This window comes from Lepidothrix coronata, unplaced genomic scaffold (genome assembly GCF_001604755.1).
Source record: "Lepidothrix coronata isolate B3197 unplaced genomic scaffold, Lepidothrix_coronata-1.0 Scaffold3, whole genome shotgun sequence".
NCBI classification, from domain to species: Eukaryota; Metazoa; Chordata; class Aves; order Passeriformes; family Pipridae; genus Lepidothrix; species Lepidothrix coronata.
This window is the reverse complement of record NW_016690183.1, coordinates 7,229,560-7,252,177: the sequence shown is the minus strand read 5'-3', so window position 1 is coordinate 7,252,177 and position 22,618 is coordinate 7,229,560. Positions and strand designations below refer to the sequence as shown.

At 40.5% G+C, this 22,618-nt stretch overlaps 1 protein-coding gene across 9 annotated transcripts in view; it reads right to left on the bottom strand.

The window, feature by feature from the left end:
* Nucleotides 1–22,618, bottom strand: part of HECW1 (HECT, C2 and WW domain containing E3 ubiquitin protein ligase 1) — a 267,082-nt gene that overhangs the window by 12,871 nt on the left and 231,593 nt on the right. For all 9 annotated transcript variants that reach the window (XR_001876166.1, XM_017823131.1, XM_017823109.1 and 6 more), the window contains 5 exons: nt 8,482–8,580; nt 6,965–7,094; nt 3,121–3,267; nt 1,617–1,731; nt 191–389 (listed from right to left, as the gene is read on the bottom strand). Coding sequence is in view for 8 of the 9 variants with exons in the window: in XM_017823131.1 (XP_017678620.1) it covers nt 191–389; nt 1,617–1,731; nt 3,121–3,267; nt 6,965–7,094; nt 8,482–8,580 (690 nt within the window). In the remaining variant the exon portion in view is untranslated. The remainder of the gene's footprint in view (nt 1–190; nt 390–1,616; nt 1,732–3,120; nt 3,268–6,964; nt 7,095–8,481; nt 8,581–22,618) is intronic.

Sequence of the window (22,618 nt, the reverse complement as noted above, 5' to 3'; positions counted from 1 at the left end):
AAGGTAGCAAAAGAAAACACTTTTCTCTGAATATAATTACAGAACAAACTGATAATTGTTTCAATGTTGTTTTTTTTTTTTTAAGTGTCCTTACTGCATTCACTATCTTTCACTGGCAGAGAGATGCAACAAAGTACCAGGCCTATCTTTCTCACAGCAATTCTGGTACAAACTCCCAGCTGGGACATACCTTGGGAGGGAGGTTATTTTCCCCCATTTCTCTATACAGAAGCGCCGGAGCCCGTTGCTTCCTCGGAGAGCAGCAAAGCCCTCGTATGGCACGCTGGATGTTCCTGTGACGAACTGTAACAGCCGGAGCCTCTGCTCGTTGTTAAACCTCTCCACTGCTGCCCAGAACCACCGTATTACTATGTGTCCATCATGGTAACCTAAACCAAGAAGCAAGAGAAATTAAAATTGCGCCCTCCTAAGTGGGAAGTGCAACACTGAAATATGTTCCTACTGGCATGGGTCAGAAGATCTACTTAAAAGATCATGACCTAACAATATATCTTGTTCTTCTTGAGCAATAGGTCCCAGGTTCCATTTTGTCCTGGCTGTGGATATTAAAATATTACTAATTAATTTCAAACCCTGAAACTCAAATATATATTTGAGGTACACTAGCCTCTCACAAATCCTTTGGCAAGAACTGGTGTTACATGCATGAGATATTAAAGACCAATTGCAATATGCCACACAGTGTGAGTCTTAACAACTTAACAATTTCTCATTCCCAAATAAATTCTCTTTTGGATCGCAGTGGTGTTCGACATACGGAGAGGAGTTTGCTGCCACAAGCCCTTCCCTGGCAAACTTCCCACCTGAGGGGCTCTGTGCCTTGGTTTGTGCTAGTGAAAGCCAGCATAAACCCAGGCTGAATCTGTTTCAATAGCTAAAGAGAAAAAAAGTAGGAGAATAACTTTGGGGATCAGCTGTGCTTGTGGTAAGCTGTGTATTTCAAGGTAACACAAAGGCTGGGCAGTGAGCAGCAAAGACTGAAACCTTGTATTTTAGGGGAGGATATGTCAACCTCAGGGACTTTCCATTTGTGGTGCAGAACTGGTGGATTTTACACTTATCCATCATCCAAGACAGGCTGGATAAATCATACTCAATGTTTAAAGCAAAACCAGGCCAAGCAGTAGAGAAGTGATATAGTTTACATTAAGAGGGGACATTCAAGCAAGATCTGTATGTTGTTGAAGTGTAACTGGGAACTATGAAATTCAGCTCTTGATTTCAGCTCCCTGCTGAAGCCAAGAGGACTTGTGAAACTACTTTCAGTGAAGCCAGGAATTCATTCACAGTCATCTAAGTAACTTTTAGATCTAATACTGCAAATCCCTTTCAGTCCTTAATAGTCTGCTAAGTCTGTAGGGATTGAATGGATAAAATCTGGATAGAAACAGCAGAAGCAATTTCAGTACTATTACACCTGTTGATCCAAACCTGACATCTTATTTGTTTTATTTCATGAGTTATTCTTCACAATAACTCTCTGAACAAAATAAGAGCATTTTTCTTAGGAAAGACAGAAGGAAAAGATGGACCAAGTCTTTCATGTTTTAGATTGAACCAGTCAAGATATTAGTAAACATGAGCAGGCAGTTTACCTCCACGATATTCTGTGTTGTTCCGCCAGTCATTGAGATCTATTTCTGCAGTGCCAGCTATAACCAGTTCCAGTTCTCTGGCATCAAAAACAGAGACGAGCCTGGAGTCTACAACCTAGAACAAAAAACACTTGTAAGCACAGTTTCAGATGGGAAATAAAGCAGATGCAAAGTCTCATAAACCTATGGCTCTGATAGCCAGCTGTTTATTGTGACAAAGTCTGCAAGTTGACAGCTAACTTCCACTCCTCTGCTGATAAATCTGTGCTCTTCTTCAGGGAGCCTACTGATGAAGGGAGTCTGTTCAATGAGCTGCAAACAACTACCACACATGAGATTTGGCCAGAATGAAACAATAAAACTGACAGGACATAATCTGTGCAGAACATTCTTCATTGTTACATTCATTCTGACAAGTGATTTCGATAAAGCCTGGATTTGTAATATGGACAATTTATTTTGTATTTGTTTCACACTGGAATTTGATTACTATTGTGTGGGAGTGCCCTCAGGTCTTCATCCACTGAAGATGCAGCTAAGGTTCACTTCCTTCATTGTGTGAAACCAAAAGCTTTAATGGCCTGTAACATTCACAGGGAGAAAAAGGTAGCTAACTATACGCACATGTTGTAAACTGCATGGAATCACTCAGCTAGCCCCTTTCCACAGAAAAGGGCTGACCAAGTCTATGCAGCCACAAAGCCACCCTCACTGACTTCCACCCTCACTAAATTTGTCAGTGCATGACTGCTTAGCCCCATTAGTAATAGTATTATTCTGCATGTCCATTATATGCTGTTTCATTTTCCAGGCTTGCCATTCTTCCAGTTTGTTTCCCTCTTTGAGACAGACCTCAACTTCTACTTAGATAGCTGCCAGGGCCAGGGCAAGATACATGTTTGTATATGATTCATGAGGGGCAAGAATAGGTGACTGCATGGGCTGGTCAGCAAAGCCACAGGTTTTCACCCAGTCCTTGTAGCAGCTCTGCCAGAAGGATGTTCTCAGATCCAGGTCTTCAGCAAAGATAAATGAGGAAAATCCAGGAACAACAAAGGAACATCATCCATGAATACTAGTCAGATAACAGCTTGGACTGCACTCAAGGACCAATTTTATTGGAATGAATCCCTAAAGATACAGTGTGTTCCACCAGCTTCTCATCAAAGTATACAGTTTTCACAATCTTCCTTTGTAACACAACAGGGTAGAACAAAATTTGCAAATGACTACTTCTCTTACTATGTGAATGGAAAGCAATGTCCTTCTTAGCTCTTGATCATAATGCTTTATTATATTCAGAGTAACACATTTCTTTCCTTTCTTCCTTAATGCTAAACAAGCCATATATATACAGGGTCTCCATCTCTACAGATCCACGAATCCTTGCTGTTGTGTCTGTTCAGCTCTTTCCTAGGGTCCCGATGAAGCACAGTTTAACCACGGGTGTAATCTCATTCAGATGAGGAATGGAAGACCGTGGGAGCATCGTTTTGTTACTTACTTCATAGAAGCCACGGACCAGGGCCTCTGTTTGCTGAACCACTCCTCGTTCCACTCGCCACTTAACCATCCTCTCGATGTACTCTTTTTTGTTCTTTTCTGTCACTGCTGTATTTGCCCCACCAGATTTCAACTCTCTCTCTGTCACCTGCAGAACAAAGATAAACAGTGGTGTAGCAATGTATGGATCATATTGTGTTTTAAGCTCAAGGCTATCTAAGCAATGGTACAGGAAACAACAGGCAAGGATGGAGAGTCTTGGAATAGGCAGACTGCTCCACTAACTGGAAGAGATATCTACTTGTGTCTTGGGCAACAAGCATTACCCTTCCCCAAGTGCTAGTAAACGTGTTTACTCAGAAATTCCAATAGCCAAAGAAATTATCATAAAATGAATACTTCCAGTACACTACCTAAAACAAGACCTGTACAGCAGCCTTGCACAGAAAACAAATAGTCACTGTGAGATTCAGATTGTTGTATCAGCCATCCAAACCTGAGAAGTGTTTGTACTGTAAATAATTTTTTTTAAAATCAAGAGCTAAAGCATTTCATTGCATTTTAATGGTTAATTTAATTGGCTTGGGTTACTAAGACTTGAGATTGAGAAGGGATTTAAGGAATCAATCTGGATTCTATTCAGCAAGCACATACTCCTCCCATGTGACAGAAAATAATATTTATCTTCCAATTAGTTTCACATTCAATTCAGTGGGTTTAAAAGGAAGAATGTTTTGGTCTCCTCTTCAGTTTTCTGCTGCTATAACAATGATGTCTAGCACAGATAGTAAATGGAGCTGCACAAATACATATTCATTATTAGTATTATTTATATTATTATCTATTTATTAGCCCAACAGGCAGCACAGACAGTATTTAGGTCACTTTACTTGAGGGACCTGTTATAATATTATGAATTAAGGAAACATTGAATGAGTCATCTAATCTGCAGCTTTGTTGAGAAACAGCAAGAACAAGTAAGGTTGGATGGAATGAGTTAGGAATTCTTAGTTGGTTCAGGTTAAATTTCCAAATGTAAATTACTGCATCACCATTATACAAGCAATGCTGCATTATCCAGAGGATAAGACTCTGGCCCAGCTGCCATGTTGTATTCTTCAAGGCTGCGTGGCAATAAGATACATCTGGAAAACCAAAAAGTTGTCTGGCTTTAAGCACAGCTGTAAGTCCAGATGTTCTAAGTCTCCTGCAAGATCTCCCACAAACATCTAGACAAGCTGGTCATTTCTTCAACTTCTCATTATCCATATGAATTCAAATACAAGTAGTTCCCTAGAACTGGAGGCCTGCAATCAATGTGTCCCTATTTTTCCTTTCTTGTTCATAGAAGTATTAACCACAGCTGTGAGCTAGAATTCAGAATCAGGTTTCAGAGTAGCAAGGAGACATTTCAAACAATCTAGTTCATCCCTTTTACCTGACTGGAGCAATAGCCAAGGCTCAGGTCAGGCTGTATCCCCATACAGAGTTCAGAGACAGGCCTAAAAGAACACTTTCTATTAGGTAAAAGCATGAGAAACTACTTTGGGTCACAAGTAACTGACACCTCTCTCTGTCTTATAAGTGAAATTCTCAAATTAGCATTCAGTCCCCACCAGTAAAAATGTGCCATGCTCGATTTGACATCGTATCTTTCCTATTATAGGAGTGTTCTGGGTTCCAGTATGCAAGAAGGCTGTAATTCATTCTAATTAAGAAAATCCAAGAAAAACGATTTGGCCTGGAAGGCTTAAAAGCTAAATACACATCAGAGATGAGACAAGAGAGAAAAAATGACAGAAGCAGTGACTGGTCCAGAGTAAAGTAATTGTGGAAGCAGACAAAAGGCTTGTGATCCATCTACCAAACAGCTTCTTAAAGAGTCAGTATTTCTTGTTACCCAGCCTTGGAAATCCAGCTTCCCAAATATTAGCAGAGCTCCCACTGTGATGTACACTTGCACGTGTATCCAGCAAAGCAATGCTCAGATGGCATTTAAGTGCTCAGATACTCTTGGCATGCAAGAATTTCCAACTGGGATCCATCTGTGAGCATAAAATGTGACTGAGATTTCTTTGTTATTTTGCTGTTAGCACTTAGCAAACTTTAGAAGGGGGAAATTCTCACTTTCCCTTTGGACTCTTGGATTCTGACAGTTGTAATTCAGTGAGAACCATTTTTTAACCCATCATTAGTTCTAGCAAGGTTAGTGTCTAGTACATATGAAATAAAGTACTAGACAACATGTGAACTGGAATCAAAATCTGGCTTTTAGTGTTCTTTTGCTTTCATACCACAGCATCTACAACAGATTATGATTTTTTTCTATTCTCTTTGGAGTGCCATCTTCCCCAACAGACTCCTATCTAATTGTCTAGCTCTTTCCTTTGGGGAAAGTACAACAAGTAATTAGTGTGCCAAATGTTACCTTCAGATGCATCAGGGCAACTCAGGTTGAGATTCTTATTCAACTTTACAGTCTTCCAATGTAAATATAAACTTGTCTCATCTGTCTTTGTGAGTAGGTCTGTGTGTTTCTCTCTGTCTTTTTGTATTAGTCTTATGTGGCCATACCTTCCAGGGAAACTGCTGTACTGTCAGTTCAATGTCATATAAGCTCTCAGCTCCAAGCCCATGAAAAAACCCTGCATCTGAGTCTGGGAAAAACAGTGTTATCGTTCCTACAGAGGCTTCCTACATCAATTCTTCGGCCCCATCCTTTTCATTTCATCTGCCCTTAACTCTGCTCATCCTTAGCGACCTTGTACTATATGCAGACTAAATTCAGTTTTGAATATGCTCTCTGAAGCATATTCTTGCTTTCTTTTATTTTCAAGCTTATAGCTGAGCAGCCCTTTAACTTGCAGGGCCAGAATTCCTCCCCTCAGAAACTAGCCTAACTGTCCCCTAGCTCACAGAACTACTCTAGCTTTGTGCAAACTCCTCCTGGCAATCTTATTTTGGAGCAGTAAGAGTCATTCTCTGTATATTCCACCTAATCTCTCTGCTCCCTTTGATGCTGTGTGTCTGTTCCTTACACAAGTTAACTCCATTCCTTGAGCTTCTGCAGTGCTTGGTGAACGTGGCTCTTCAGCCTCCCTAGTTTTCAGTATCACCTTGGAGGTTCCTAATCTTATTCTGAATGTTGCTTTGGGTCCTGTGAAGGTTTTCCAGAGACAGTTATAATCTAGCATGAGTTGCAACAGCAAAGAGCACCAGACCCTCAGTGCAAGCCAAAGAATCCCAGAGGAGACACCTATTCTGGTTGCCAGACTTAAGTGCTGCACTCTATTTAAGGCTGTAGTTCCCCAGATCAGTCAGGTTACAATGACTAAGGTAGAGCTGAGTTGTAGAAAGCATAATAAATGGATGTACATGCCAAGTTGTTAAGCAGGTGCAAATTAAGTAAAAGATACAGAATCTAACAGTGAGACATTAGACAAAATAATGGTGAGAGCAGCCAGGTCCTACACCACCTGTCAGATGTTTTTCTTCCCTCCTAACCCCCATCCTTTCAGTCACATCAGCTTTTAGTTACACTGCTTGCATTCACCGAATGCCACATCTGTGTGAACTACACCCTGGACAGAAGAGCTGCACTTCAGAGAATTCCTCGTGCTCATCAGTGTGTGGCTTAATAGGCCTGCAGGAGGGCTGGTATTTTATATTATATACCCTAAGAATAAACATCTGCCTTGGAACAGGTGGCTTGAAAGAAACAGAAGGTAGGAGAAGAAAATGTTATTGAAAGGCTAAAGGATCTGTTCTGACAGAAAGATGTTCATCATGCCCAACTTTGTCAGCTTCAAATTTTCTTTTCAGATGTTTTGCATAGCTGTGCTCACCTGTCCAAATACCTCCTCGTTCACTGTGAAGGTTAAGTCCAAGATATCTGTGATGTTGTTATCCTTCATCCACTGCAAGCTCTGATGGAACTCTTCATCCAGGTACTCTAAGTCACTTAAATCACATGGTCTGATTGAAAGACAAGAAAAAAAGATATGATCCCATGACTACTGGCAGGATGACTTATTACTAAGTATGTGAACAAATTTATGTTGAAGATCCAACATAAAGGTGATGTTCATTTAGTTTTGTCAACATCAAAGCCTGTTACAAGACCCTCTTGAAGCAGTTGTGCAACTATCTGCTTTGCATAGCTAGGCTCAAGGCCAAATCTGTTGGCTGCCTGTACTATTTGCTGTCAGAAGACACCCCTGGGGCTTGATTTTATGTGATTCTTCAGGATGCCCTGCACTACAGAGCACATGCTTACCTTCAGCCCTACCATGCTGTGCATGGCTGCTTCCACGTACCTATCCTCCTCAAAGCGAGCTCACAGGACTGACATAAGGCAGATCAGGCAGCCTAAATTTCTGCAAATAAGGAGCTGTCCTTATTTTCTGAAAGGACAGGTGGATGTTATGACCAGCCTGCTTTCAAACTCCCTAAAGGGGCAATAAGGATGCAGGGAGCAGTCTGGGTTTCAGGCTATTTCCAGACTAGATTGGGTACAATTGAGATATGAGCATTTGGAACCCAGCAATACTCATTGTTAAAAAAACCACAACAAAACCAACATGATAAAGAACTCAAAGGACTGTTAAGACAATTATCATTGCGGATTTGGAATCATCTTAATTGATAAACTATTTCAGCTAAGCTTTATTCTGCTCTTCTTCATTCAATTGCAGTATTGACATAATACTTATTATTAAGTAATTTTATTATTGCTGCAAATTTTACGTACCTTGTCTTACTTCAGTCTATTAATTAAAGAGGGACAGATTGTCAGTCAAGTATAAACTAGAAATTGAAAGCAATCTATTACTGGTAGCTTCTGCTTACTAATACAAAAGACAGTAGAAGACCAAAAAGAAACATTCACTGTTTGTATCTACACTAGCATTCCTAATTAACCCCAGTTGTGTTTTAGAATGAAAACCTACTCCACCAGTGAGGCATGACAAATTATGTATTTTTTCTTAATATGACCTCCCTCGTTTTTTTGTTGTTATTTTGTTCTGTTCCATCAAAGATGCTTTTCAGTCTTCCACATGGTTGAAGTTCTGTAAGTTTTCCTCAGTAAACTTGGGAATTATGGGTCAGTACTTTCAAATTTGTGTTCCTAAATGTCATACTTATTATTCATTTTTATCAATGTAGTATTTATGACTGGCAAATTCTTGGAGAAAGTAAAGAAAAATTAAAATGTGTTCATTTTCTTAAATCACAGACCAACCAATCAACATCAGAAAGAACTTGAAGGACAGGGCGCTCAAAGCAACTCCCCAAGGGTCTGTGTTTCTGTAGGACTCACTGTGGGATCACTGTTTCTGCATGGTTGCATGCTTATACTTACAGCCTTAGTAGTGCTTTGTAGAACGGCCTTGTGAAGAAAGCATCAAGAAGGTACTGATGAATGAGAGCAAGGCCAAGAATACGACCGCTGAACCTGAACCTGTGACATAAAAACACAGAGTAAATGAAGTGTAACTCAAGACTGTCAATACAGAAACTTACACAGGTAGCAACTGTTTTTCTTTTTTTGTTCCTGACTTAGTTTTTCCACATTTATTAATTGATTTCTTTTTTTCTGAGCAGATACTTAATGCCACCCCTCCCATGACTGATTAATAATGGATCTCTTCTTGATCCATCTCCTACAGTGCCTATACCTGCAGCTGGTATGTTATGTGCTCTCCTGTGCCAAACCAATAAACACTCACCTTCTGTGAGCTTTAGTTGAATGCTCTGATACAGACTGACTCCATCAAGCATAATATTTAGCCTGTGAAATACTGTAATATTCCACCTCACCAGAAAACATGCTATCTCAAAAGAGCAGCAAAGGATATTTGGAGAATCAGTATATCCAGTTTCTGACTAGTTACAACCCTGTCCAAGGTGGGGCTTTAAAGTACTTTAAAAGGGTAGTGAGTTGGCTTCATAGGGGAAAACTGAAGTTCAAGTAAGCTAACTGTTGTGACCAAGGACAGATTAAAATCAGTATCTAAAGCTCAGGCACACTGTCCCCAGACCACTTTCTTAATGCTGATGCTCAGCTGTCTTCAGCATTTACATTTTCTGTGTTTTTTTCTGTTTTCTAAGAAAAACAACCACTAGTTCCACAGCAAGTACACTCAAATAGTGCCTTGCCCATCACAGTCTTCAACTTGTGATGATAAGCTGCTAAATTTTTCTTTCTATGATTTCTTCTATGAGTTAGATAATTTTCCATCAAATCTACTTTTAAATCAATAATCTCAGACAAATACAGAATTGGTGTGAGGTCAAATGAGTTTGATTTTTGTAAAAACAATCCCCAACACCCGTTCAAAACTTGTTTATTTTTAGAAAAGGAGTAGAAAAAAAAATCCAACATCCCAAATGTGAGTATTCCAAGCCTGAGCTGACTGACATCACAGCAAAGTTTTATTGCACAAAAGATGAGAAACAGATCTAAAATCCAAGAAACCATTTCTTCCACTACAGGAACCAGTGCAAAGACCTCTCCTGCACATGAATGAAACATGAGTCTCATTGTAATAAAAGTGACACAAGATATCCGTTCAGTCAACTTTATGCTCTTGGGACAGAACAACAAGTGCTTAGTATGTCAAATGGGGCACCAAATAGCATGCTGTGGGTCCAATTAGCATTTACATCACCACAGGAGCTGCCTCTGGGTCCCCTGCATCCAAAAAAGGTGCTTATGATATGCAGCTGACTGGCAACAGAAGAGTGATTATATTACCCCCTTACAGCTGTTTCCACAGCAGCAACAAAAGGCAGCTGTTGGGTCTAGTTAGGACCTGCTTCACTTCACTTGTGCTCTGGTGCAATGTTTCCAGCAAAAACCAAGGGAAAGAGGGGGAGCTGACACAATGAAAGCACAGTGGAAGCCAGACAGCTCAAATCCCAGAAATGCTGAGCCTATAATCCATCAGTTTTATAGCACCTTCAGGATCCATAATCAAGTCTGTTTGTCCTAAATAACACATTGCCTTTTTTGGTTTTGTTCCTCACCCTCATCCATCCCTGTGCATTGAAAGCGAACACTGAAAATACTGTGAGCACTGGGGTGTTCCTCGCTGCAATGCTCAGTCCGTGGCTACTCAGCTGTGCAGGATGGGACAGGCAGCAGCCACCTGGAATGAAGTAAAGCTGAAAGTAAACTGCCAAGAAAGATGTGGGAAGGCTGCTTCTCCTAAGAAACTTCTTGAATGTGTGAACAGCATTCCTTTCCTCCTTGCTGGTTACATCACTTCTATACCTCTGTGTGGCTTGGAGGGCATTCATGCAAAGCTGACATGAAACGGCAGTGTACCAAGACCAAGGTGTTTACAACCGCGAGCACATGTTACGGTGGCCGTTAATGGTGAGTTTAATTTGAGTCAGTGCCTGATGGCAGAACTGTATCAAACCATCCAAAAGTCAGGAGTAGCATTTTTGTGTGAAAGGACCAAGCCGGGTGGGTCAGCCTAAGCAAATGTGGGCAGAACAACTCTGGGTTGTGTGGTTCATCAGTCTAGCCTTGCACTTTCAGCTCTCAGGAACACACCAGATCTTGCTCAAACAGGGGGTATGACCATGGCTCCACAGTCCCAGCCCTTGCAACGGTACTCTGTATGAAAACAAGTCCAGTACTAGCTGATTTAGATAAGGGAGATGACACTCCTGGTGCCTATCAATACAATGGATAAAAAAGCTACCAGCAGCTCCATATCACCCCAGTAGACACATCGCTTCATGTCCAAAGTATGTGAGCTCTCCAACCCACAGACCCTTCTGCCCTTGCAAAAAGCTCTGGTATCTCTGCAAAGACTTGCTATACTTGACTGTGATCTGAAGAGCGGTGTATGACAAGGTCCTCTGGCCCCTTGCCCAGGTTGGACAGGGCCTGGGACCAAAGGTGACACTTCTGTGGTCCAGCAGTGCACTGAGAAACATTGATCATGGCAAGTCAACAGATACCTGAGAAACATGGACCATGGTAAAGTCAGTGGATACCTATCAAAAGGGAAGCATTTGCTGCTGTTCTCAGAGAACAACAATACAGTCTGTCTGGGTATGTGTCCACACAGTCCATCAAGCTGCCACTACAATAAGCCAAGCACAACAGTCCTACTTAAACTATACTGAAAATGACAAAAAAGCAAGAAGGAACAAATTGCCCTCCTTACAAACGCCAGTTAAAACAAAACCAGACTCCTGTGTTTACTTCTTCCTGAAGGATTTAGAGCATGGGTGAGATTTATAAGTGGCTGAGACAGTCCCTTCAGAACAAAACAAGTTTTCTTGACAGAATAAGCAGTACAAAGGTAAATCCTGGCTAGAGGGCACATACCTTTCTTTAAACCTGACTTACATTTATCTTTCCAAGGAAATGTAAAATGCTTGTTTGGTTTCTTTCTAGCAGAAAAGCTAGTTTGGGAGAGCTGGGGAATGCAAGGTCTTGCTCTGGCCTTTTCTTTCAACACCATTCCTTTTTGGAGAAAATGATTGAGTCTGAGTAATGTGCTCCGGCAGAGAGGGGAAATGCAGGAAGGAGTTAATGAACAGGAAATGGTGGAATGAGAGACAGAATTAATGAGCATTAGAGTTGCTCTGGTTTGACTGCCTATTGACACCGTTTGTCCACTCAAAAAGGACATTGTGTGCACCTGCTTTCTGGCTTTTAACAACACTACTCTTTGACCCATTTGCAGAAGTTTCCACAGTACCCAGCTAACTCCTTTTCCTTCTGGAGGCTTCAGGTGCCCCTGAAACAGCCTGTTTCACAACAGCCTGTTGCAAAATAACAGGTTCATTCCCCTCAGTGGGACTCTTACTCTGCATACTTACTGTATGCCTGTGTACTGAGGGAGAGACAAATCCATATGCTATATGGATTGCAGTGACTGGGCAATAAATTTTCCTGCAATTGCACCTGGGTCACAGCAGATGTAATTTACTCCAGTTGTTATCACATAGCACCAGAGCAAGACAGGACCCATAATGACACTTTGTTACAGGGCTCTCTCTTAACTGTCTGGATGAATGCAGCTCTACTTCATATGACAGTTTTAGCTTGGATTCAGAAGGATAATGATGTACCTTGAAAAAATTGTAATCCATGTGTAAAGAGGAAGAACGGTTTTTATCATTCTGTTGGGGATGCTTTGGGAACCATACCTTGTGGGCTAAATTGGGTATGGTATGAAAACTTTAAATCCTAAATAGAGGAAGCACCTAATGGGATTAAAAAGATTGAAAATCTTGCAAGCCTTATCTCACTCAAACACAGTAGCTGTGTTTAAGGGTGCCCTTCTTGATGCAGTAGCTTGTGAAAAAATATTCAAAGAAGGGCTCAAGAGAGATAATATAACATGGTTCACACAAAATTTGAAAATGTCACTTTCCTTTCATAAGACTAGTGAAAACTTGCTTTCATCTGAAAGGCAAATTTACACATTCTCTTGCACCAGTTTTAAAGCTTTTGACTGTTTAATCGCGCAGATGAACTTCTGGCCACCTGAAAGACAAACTGAACAAATGAGGCTTCACCGTAGTACAGGGTTTCTGTCCTTGGCAGCTCTTCTGAGGGAGAATGATATTTGTCAGGTGGGTGCCTGACAGCTGGACAGCCTATTAGTCCTTTCACAGTGGGTGAGACTGGACCCAATCTCAACCTTTATTAGATACCAGAGAATCTAACAAGAAGAAATATTTACAAAGGCACAGTCACAGAAAAGACTTCACTCTGAACATGCATCTTAATAGATAACAGAGAATTCAGTCATGAAACAGAAATTTGTAGGAAACCAGGCATCATGGATTCAAGACGTTGTGGTACAGCTTGTTTTAAAAGGACAGTTAAATCCACCATTGTTATGAAGACACTCATGAACAACCTGAAGGCCAGAAACTGCTGATTAAAGGAACTAAAAATCCATTCTTATAGCCTAAAATTTTGTGATTTGCAATCTTGTGATATGAAAGGGGGATGCAACATGCAGAGGAAAATTCTATGATTTCTGAATTTTGGTGTTATCACCAGCACTAACACTTTACAAATGAAGAACTTTTTTTTTTTCTTTTTTAATGCAAGAAAGTTCTAAGAATGTGTATTTTGCAAGAAAACTGACCAGACGGTTACGTCAACTCTGCCTGGACTCATACACTATGAATTTTAAGGTAAACTGTCAGTGTGTAAGGCATATGCACCAGAGGTCTGTGTCTATATGGTGGTAGCACATATCCTTTCACTGGCTCAGTGCAGGACATGACCAATACGTCCTGTATGAGCCGTATTTACAGAGAAATAATCTAGGAGTACATCAGACCACCTTTACAAAACCTTGGCAGTGGATCAAATCCACACCTCTATCACCCTTCATTAACAAATGCCTTTCTTTAATTTGGTGTGCATGTTTAACCCCTACCCACACGAATGACAGAACACTTGAACGGAGCAATGCAATGACGTGCAGCGTTCTGCTGTCAGGAGGGTTTGGCCATGCAGCCTGGGATAGCTAACACTGTCCTATCTCACTTGCATCTGCAAACTTTGCAGGCTGCCTCTCTGCCACCGTGTCATTTGGCCTTGTGGCAAGTTTGCTCTGCATATCTGCAGGCTCAGAGGTGGACGCTGTGGCATTCCAGCATGATGCCTCTTCAGATCAGGAATCTGATGAGCTCATGTGTCATTAATATGAAAGGAATGGCTCTTACAAAGGCTGTGAGACAGAAGTCCATGAGGTCTCAGCACATTAAAAAGAAAAGGTAGAATAATTGCTAAATTACTCGTGGAGAAGAATTCCAATACAAGAAGTAACAAGACTACTATTAGCTCATTTTCTTTTCTTATATCCATCTCTAATAGGAAAAATTCTCAGACAGACCAAGACACACTGTTGGGTCATCTATGCACAGCATCATTCAATGTTGTGTTGAGAACTTATCCCACTCTTCTGATATCTAATAACACTGGCGTGCCACCTGAGAACTGACTCTAGATCCCCACACATGTTTTTTGAAGGAATGGTAATGACTCACTCAACCAGGTTTTGGTGTTCCCCCCTGTGAGTTATGTTCTAAATATCAAAATACTTATCCCATATATGGTCAAAATTCATTACAGGTTTTCACACAGTTACTGAGTTTTTAAGGGGAGTCTCCGTACTTCCTCACTATGTTTATTGCTAATTTGTGCATAAAGTTTCTCCTGCAAAAGGCAAGTAAATACTGATGCCTCAGTAAGATCTTGCCCTACTTTTATTTTCTGGAATAAGTGGAACACAACATTTCTGTTTCTCAAGTACTAAGGAGTAACCACATGAAAAAGATCTATCACTTATAGGCGATGGAAATGTGAACTATCCATGTCCTAAATCTCTGGAGCTCATACACCCTAAATTAGCAACTAAACCTCAAACCATTCCTGAAGCTTAATTTACCAGCAACTGAAAACCAAAGAGATAATGAAAACCTTATTGCTTCTTTATTTAACCTAATCAGATCCTTCAAGTCTTTTCCTTGTCTCTAACCTAGCTATGTTGCACGTTCACTCAAAAGATCTTTTCATCTTCCTTATATCCTGGCTATCTAAAATGAAGATGGTTTCTCTCTGGAACAAGAAATCCATGCTATGTGTCATTTTACCAGCAACAAAGAACTTCCGTTAATGCAGAGTTTTGAAGGAGGAGAGGAGGAGTGTGGCCAAGTGCTGAAGTGGCCATCTCTGCTTGCAGAACTATCAACCTCATAGACCATAATGTGCAATCATCCTTCTCTGGGAGAACTCCTGCATGGCGGCACAAGCATGACTAACCTTCATCAGAAACCAGTCTGTCTGCAGGCTTTAGCTTTTCTTGCTGGTACAATGGATAAAACACATTGACCTGTGAGACTCTTGGCAAACACTCCTCCAATTCTGCCCAGCGCTACAGAGGAGATATAGATTGAGGTGTGGACTACGGCTAGAAGACTACAAGCCTCTACGTTTTGTGATTCTCATATCCTAACTGTATTTTTGACTGGCAGATGTCAAAGCAGCTTACAGAGGAGATCATTTGAAAAATGAGAAAACTTAAGTACAAAAGTAAAATGACTTATGTGAAGTTTCTTATCAAGAAAACAGGTGGTGAAGACAATACAGGAATCACAGTCCTCTGAGCCCCCAGTTCACTTTAGTTGCTTAGTCTATTTGATATTTTTTACTTTCTCATCTTCTATAAAACGATATGTAATTTTGTCCATCAGCTCCAGTTAATGATCAGCTCCTTATGGACCAGTTCAGTCTGATGCATATGGGTTGTTTTTTTCAAGCCAGCAAAAGAGAATTTTCATCAAGAGACTTTGATTTCTCAGTAAAAAATTTTGGAAAGGTTGGTATTGGGCATTTTCAAATCTATGAATTAGTGAAGTTTTATACATTGCATGATTTATGTTTGCTTTCCATAGCTTTGCCATGTTTTGAAACAAACTAGTCAAGCTACAGGGGAAAATCCAGAGATTTAGTCATCTGCCAGACAAGAGGGTCATAAAAGCACAGGCTGAATGACTGCACATTTTCCTTCAATGGCCTACTATGAACACTGAAGCCACAATAATTGGCTTATTTCCAGTCAAAGGAGGCACATCCTTTCCAGCCTGTCTGGGGTATTTAAGCATGAGAGAGACCGCTCACCACAGAGTCCCAGGTAAACACCCAGGACTGTTTACACCACATAATGAAGCATGATGCAGATATTGAGCTAACGGCAAACAGGTCACCTGCAGTGCAGAGCTGTGGGGACTTACCCTCCCTGGTCCAGAAGCTGCACTCTTGCGTTTGCACTGTGCTGTGATTCAGCCAATGATCCCTGTCTCTCAGGATGAGGTTCCTCAATTGAGTAAATAAACTCAGAAATCTCTGTGCTAATATTCACTCTGTGCTATTAGTTGCTTGACAGTCTGCCTTAAGTATATTGTTTTGCAAACCATCGAATACCTTCAACTTTTATCAACACCACTGCAAACTGACTGCTCCAATCCTCTCCTGGGAACGTGCAGAATAGAAGACATGAACTTTTATATTTCTGCTCTGAGGTCTAAGAAAATTTTTGACTTTTCCTTTACAAATCTTGCCAACACAATTAATTCCAGTTTCTACTCTGTCATTTTCCAGAATGACATAAGTCACAGTGTAAAAAGCTTCCTTCAATCAACCACAAGATACTGAATGTACAGCTCTGTATTCTTGTTATTAAATAAATTTTTTCTCATAGAGGATGATCAGGCCAGGATTTTTCTCATCCTCCATAAGTTTACTGAGATTTGAAAAATAAGTCTCAAGTTGGGACAAACTGACAAACTCAACATTGCCTTTCTCCCTTTAAAAAACATACAGATCAGCTCAAATTAAATCTTTAATATTCCCTTTTTCTAGAATTTAATGTAACACCAGGGTAACATACTTAAATGAAGAATAATTTTCAATGGTCAAATGAAACACTTAACTTTCAAAACATCCCAGGGAGAGGCCTACACAAAGAGAAATGTTTTTTCTACTCAGAAATACCCAAAATGAATTTGGGTGATTTACTGAAAACAATACTGCTCTGCAAGCAGTCTTTCTTTTGATGTATGAATTGTGTTGCTAACAAAAAAGGTTAGCTTGGGAATTTCTGCACCTGCTCTAGTTGACTTTTCTTTATCTTACCAAAGTCGGAATAAAACGTAGTGAGAAACAAGGAGGGGCAATGATGACTGAGCAATACTTCACAGTGACAGCTCAGCCTTGCCATTCCAGTGTGGCTGGAACAGGAGATATGAGGACATTCATCACTCCCTGGGCGTTTTTTGCCACTACAAACATACATACAATCTCTGCCCATCCCGATGGTTCCCTGTAGGCCCACGTGCTCAGGGACAGTGTGTATTTTACCCTTTTCTCCTGTGCCACATGCAAGGTGGAGACACTATGGAGATTTTCATGTGAAGCCTCCCATCTCTGGCCAAATTTAATCTGCAGTGTTGCAAAAGACTAAATGGCCCCTAGCAAGGGGAAAAAAAAATAAATATGACTTTGTAAAAACAGAACAAAACAGAACACCCACCTTTCCCTCAAACCAAACTCTAATTATGGAAGCAGTGTTGGAGAGACTATGAAATTCAGAGAAGGAAAAAGGGGGAGAGACTGTGAGAGACATCTCTTCTTTCAACTCATATAACAGCGCCATTCAGATCCTCAAAAGAACTTGGAAAAAAAATTCTCTAGTAAGAGACAGAAAGTCAAGAATAAGGTAAATATAAAGCAGAACCTTTTTTCTTTAAAAAAAAAATAAAAAGGTTGCTGTACAAGCTCAGTTAAGGAGAATGTTTTTCTTCTCCTTCAGTTTTGGTTTGTCTTTAATCTTCCAGTTCCTCCTGACCCTTAATAATAATTAACCAGCTGTTGAGGTAGGCTCTATGTGATACAGTCATACATCAAACTTAATAGGAAAATAGAAGTTTACTTAAGTACAGAAGGCATTGAGAGAGATCACAGTACAGCAGCAAGAAGGCATTTCAGTAACATACCCTTTTCACATAGTGAAAAGTTCTTATAAAATTATTTCAGCTGCACATTTATTTTAATATGATTTACAATAGTGCTTGAAAACTTCTCATGCAAACATAATTTATGTAAAATAAGATATTGCTAGTAATTAAAATTTATAGTGTAACATAATGTTAAATCCTTTGGTTTTCTATGGTGCATTTCATCTGAGAATTTCAAAGCAGTTCAGAGCATTAGTGTGCATCAAATGGATTTCAAGTTGATTACATACTAGGAAATCTCTTCAGATGGAAACTGAGGCAAAGAGGTAATCATCTAATTTAAAAAAACAACTGGATGTAGCTGGATGCCCCACTCTGGGGTGCTGTATCTGATCTGATTTTTAAGAGGATGATTTTTCAGTGTTTAGCATAAACAGGCCCTTTCAAGACAGCTGCAAAATTGGTCTCTAAATTTATTCCTCCCCCAAATGTAGGCCCACACAACTGTCCCTTTTGAGCCTAAAACCAAACTCAGAGTTTCTGACTCCCTGACTAAAACACATATTGGGCCATATGTAGGCTGACTGCCACAGTAGTTGAAAAATTAGACAGATTAATGAGTAACTCACACCACATATTCCCCAGAGCTACTTTCAGTCAGTGGAGAGGAGTAATGGCAGTTTGCAGACCTCCTGCTTAGATGCTGTGACTACATTTCTCCACTGTTTCTATAAAGAGCCACGGAATGTGCTAAATCCATCCTATGAGCTGGTCAGCATCTGAATATAACCCATTAGGTCATGAGGCAATTTGTCACTTTCTTTAAAAACACTTTAGTTGAAATAAGTCATTTTCTGTGTAGCAGGATTAATGGAGCTTTGTTTCCTATAGATCTGTCTCTGATGGCCTTACATTACCACACCGCAATAGCTACAGTTCCTCCTACACATCTCTGCTAGCACTTCCCTTATTTTGGAGTATCTCCAGTTTCTCCCTTCTGCCTCCCCTGAGCTTTCACAGCTCTCCCTCACATCCACAAGCAAGATAATATAGCTGGTTTGCAGCCTGTGCCTGTGAAAGACCTGTCAGCTCCTTCATCCCACCTGGCCAGCTGAGAGGACAGAACAGATCCCTGTTGAGCTCACCAGCCCGCCTCACTAAGGCACTCTTCTGTAGATCTATCCTGTAGCCTGACACAAGTTTCATAAAGCTTTTAGGAAATTAGTATCTTTGAGACCTTTACCTTCCTGTCAAACAGGTCTCAAACTTATCAGGAATCTGTCTGATCAGGGCAATTGCACAAGGCACTACTCCTAAGGAAATTGGGTTAAGAAAACCAACCAAACTCTCTAAGCTGAGGTTGCAACATTCTGGGTTCTTCTTGGGTTTACTATAACAAGAAATGGGATAAACCACACCCTGCATTGTTTGGCATGCTAGAGATGGATTGTGATGGTTATGTGATTTCTCGTTTACACAAATAAATAAAAGGGCCGCTCAGAGTTTGGCTGGGGCTATACCCACACAGCACTGTGCAGGCAAAGGGAGCATGCTCTATCCATGTGCCAAGCCTGCCATAGCACCTAAAAGCAATCAAGGCAGTGCCAAGCCTGAAGTAACCAGCCCTGACAGGAGACAGTATAATATTTTCTCAGCTCAGTGTTGTGGTAACCATGTCAGCTGGCTTGGAGCACAGGGAAAGCAAGTTCATGTTGGCATGGAGGGTGGGCGCACCCGGCTTCCATCTGCCCGCAGAACACAATGGAGCAATACATGCAAGTCTTCCGTCTGACTCTGCTCAGCAGCACAAACTAGTAAACGAAGAGGGGTATTGGAGGGCAGAAAGAAAAGTTAACTACAGGAACTGAATGAAGAAACTCCTGCCCCAAAGCAGTTCAAATGAACATTCAGTTAATGGAGTTCATTCAGACATTGTAGCCAGGAATCAACCTACAGCTTCTGGAGACCTGGGCTGCTGGTTTAGACTATATCATCATCTTTGTGGTCTTCAGTAGGGTTCTGCACAAAACCACTTTACTCACAGGTCTTCAACTTTCTATTAAAGTTCTGCTTTATAAATAAATGTATTGATTTTCATATACAGAAAAACAAACAATGCAACAGGACTTTTCTGAGATGGATACAGAATGCTAAGTATGATTAGCAAGCTGTAAATACCTCTAAGATAACTGTAACACTGGGGTACTGCTCTCTGGTTGCATAAATGTCACAGCAAGGTCCACAAATGCCTGACTGTTACAAAAACCCATGCTGTCACTAATTTACTATGAAAACACAGAAAAAGATGTTTCAAGTTATGATCCCTCAGATCTCCAAATGAATGTCTGTGAATAATTCTTTCTGTCTAGGCCATTTGGCCTTTTATGCAGAGAGTGGGCTTCTTTTCACATTTCTGGCTTTGGTTCTACATTTACAAACATGCAATGGACCAAAAATTCAAAAGCAGATGATGTGACATGGATTGCTGGAGCAAGTCAGATAAAAGAACAGCTAAGGGATCTGGTGACAAAAAGTCTGGTGCGGATGACTGTGACATGAGTACAGCGCTGTCTCTCAAAAAAGATATTGTGTATTACATTGTGCAATACATTATCTTATGTATTATCTTATTATGTGTATTACATTATCTTACTGCACTACTCCTTGGGGCAGGACTGCTGTGAAGGAAAACTCTGGCCCACTCAGAACACATGAAAAAGAGAGATTGGATTGCCACCTGACAGCACAGTATGAACACAGTGTCTTGTGAACCAAAAAACAATGGTACTTTTGTTGTCATTGTCAGATGAAGTACTCATAGCAGTGAGGGGAAGTTCATGAGAAAACACTGAGAACTGCTTTATTCTAAGAAGCAGAACTTCTTAAGTGATATTACGATGATAGCCAAATAATAACATATGAAAATGGCAGCCATGTGAACAATGAAACAGCACAAAAATAATACTCTTTGGGTTTGGTGAAGATGATACAGAAATTATCATAGAAACAAACGTTCAGTTTACCACCTTGTTTAGCTAGAGCTGAGTAGCAAAATAATATGGAAAATGATAGACAAAATATAGACCTGAGGAAAACCACAGCGTATCACAGAATGATTAGGTAAGTAATTTTATTACAATACGGAATGAATGAGATGCAAGGAAAAGATGCCAGCCACTTTCTAGACATCTTGAAAATGCACCATGAAGGCAGGGAGAGTAACCAGTAAGCCATATGAAAATCTGAGACTATGCAAACTCTAGAATTAGGCATTTTAGTCCCAGAATTTAGAAACATATTTCCTCAGAGTTGATCTACCCAACCAATCTTTTATTATTTACTGACTTTTGGTGAAAAAGAGAGCTACAGTATTCAATCAAATGTTAGTAATTCAAATCAGAGACAGAAACCTTTTTCACTTCAGTGAAAAAGTATCTTTGTATATCTGCTAATACCAGTCATCCTGGACCCCAGGGCTTCGATGCTTCAGGAACTCAAAGTCCATCTGCAGTCTTTCAGAGAACTGTTAACAGGGAGGAAAGTGAGAAGCCAATTTGGCAAGCGATTGGGAGTCATTTATTAGTATGTAGGAATTCAGCACTAGGGAACTGTACTGAATATCACAGCTCCAACTTTCATAGAATCACAGAATATGCTGAGTTGGAAGGGACCCACAAGGGTCATTGACTCCAACTCCTGGCCCTGCACAGGACCATCCCCCAGAGTCACACCACGTGCTCAAGAGCATTGTCCTAATGCTTCTTGAACTCTGCCAGGCTTGGTGCTGTGACCAGTTCCCTGGGGAGCCTGTTCCAGTACCTAACCACTCTCTGGGTGAAGGGCCTTTTCCTAATATCCAACCTAAACCTCTCCTGACACAGCTTCATGACATTCTTTTGGATTCTGGTCACCAGAAGAAGAGAGAGAAGAGATCGGTGCCTGCCCCTCAGCTTCACCTTGTGAGGAAGTTGTAGACTGCAATGAGGTCCCCCCTCAGTCTCCTCTTCTCCAGGCTGAACAGACCTCAGCCGCATGAGGTTGTGACAGAAACATTAAATATTCCCCACCACTCCATCTCCCAGCAAACTGAGCAAAACTTGAGAAGGAGTCTTCAGCGGCTCACCCTATTTCAGTTGTTCAAAACACCTGACCAAGTGCAAAGACACGAATGTTATTTTTGGGCAAAACTGTACTCTTTTCACTGAAATAATAGATAGTAGTTGGCGCAATATTTTGCCCACTTACTTGAAGAAGAGCAAACTACCTTAAGTGGGGGTGTATTTTAGAAGATTTTTTCAAATATCAGGTAAAAAGCTAGATAGAGTACCCAGATCAGACAGAATGGCTCATTACTGGCATGGATTAAAAGCAGCTCTTCTGGCTACGAGCTTCAGGTACATCCTGTACCATGCAGATAAAAATGTGCATCACCAAACTTATTTGGTCTAGAGAGTTATAACAGTGTCCTTTCAGATAAATGGGGATTTAAAATATTTTTTTAACTTTAAAAGTGTGTGATATCTTATATTTTGTGTGTTCAGCATGCACATATGTTAACTGAAGGAAAAAGTCTTATTCAATGGAAGCTTGCAGGAAAGGTGTTAAATCTCAGTTTCTCCATAAATGAGAAATATTTTCCAGTCATTATGTCTCTTTCATAACTTGGCATACGTACAACTACTCTGTGCTTTGATGTGCTCATTTTGGACTCAGAATGCTGTTTGTACAAAGGGCAAAGCATGAAATAAGCCATTAAAAGGGGAAGAACAGTAACTTTTAGGCTGGGGGAAAAAGAGCAGTGTATTTCTCAATTCTGCCAATATGAACAAAACTTCACATCTTTGCATTTTGTTGTATTTATCTCAAACTCACCACTGTTCTCTTAAGAAAGAGAAAATGTAAAATAATTTTGAGGGAATTTTTTTGCTAGTCCTGCTTCTTAATATAGCCATTCTTGCAGAAATACATGCCAAGGGTAGATTTCACACAAA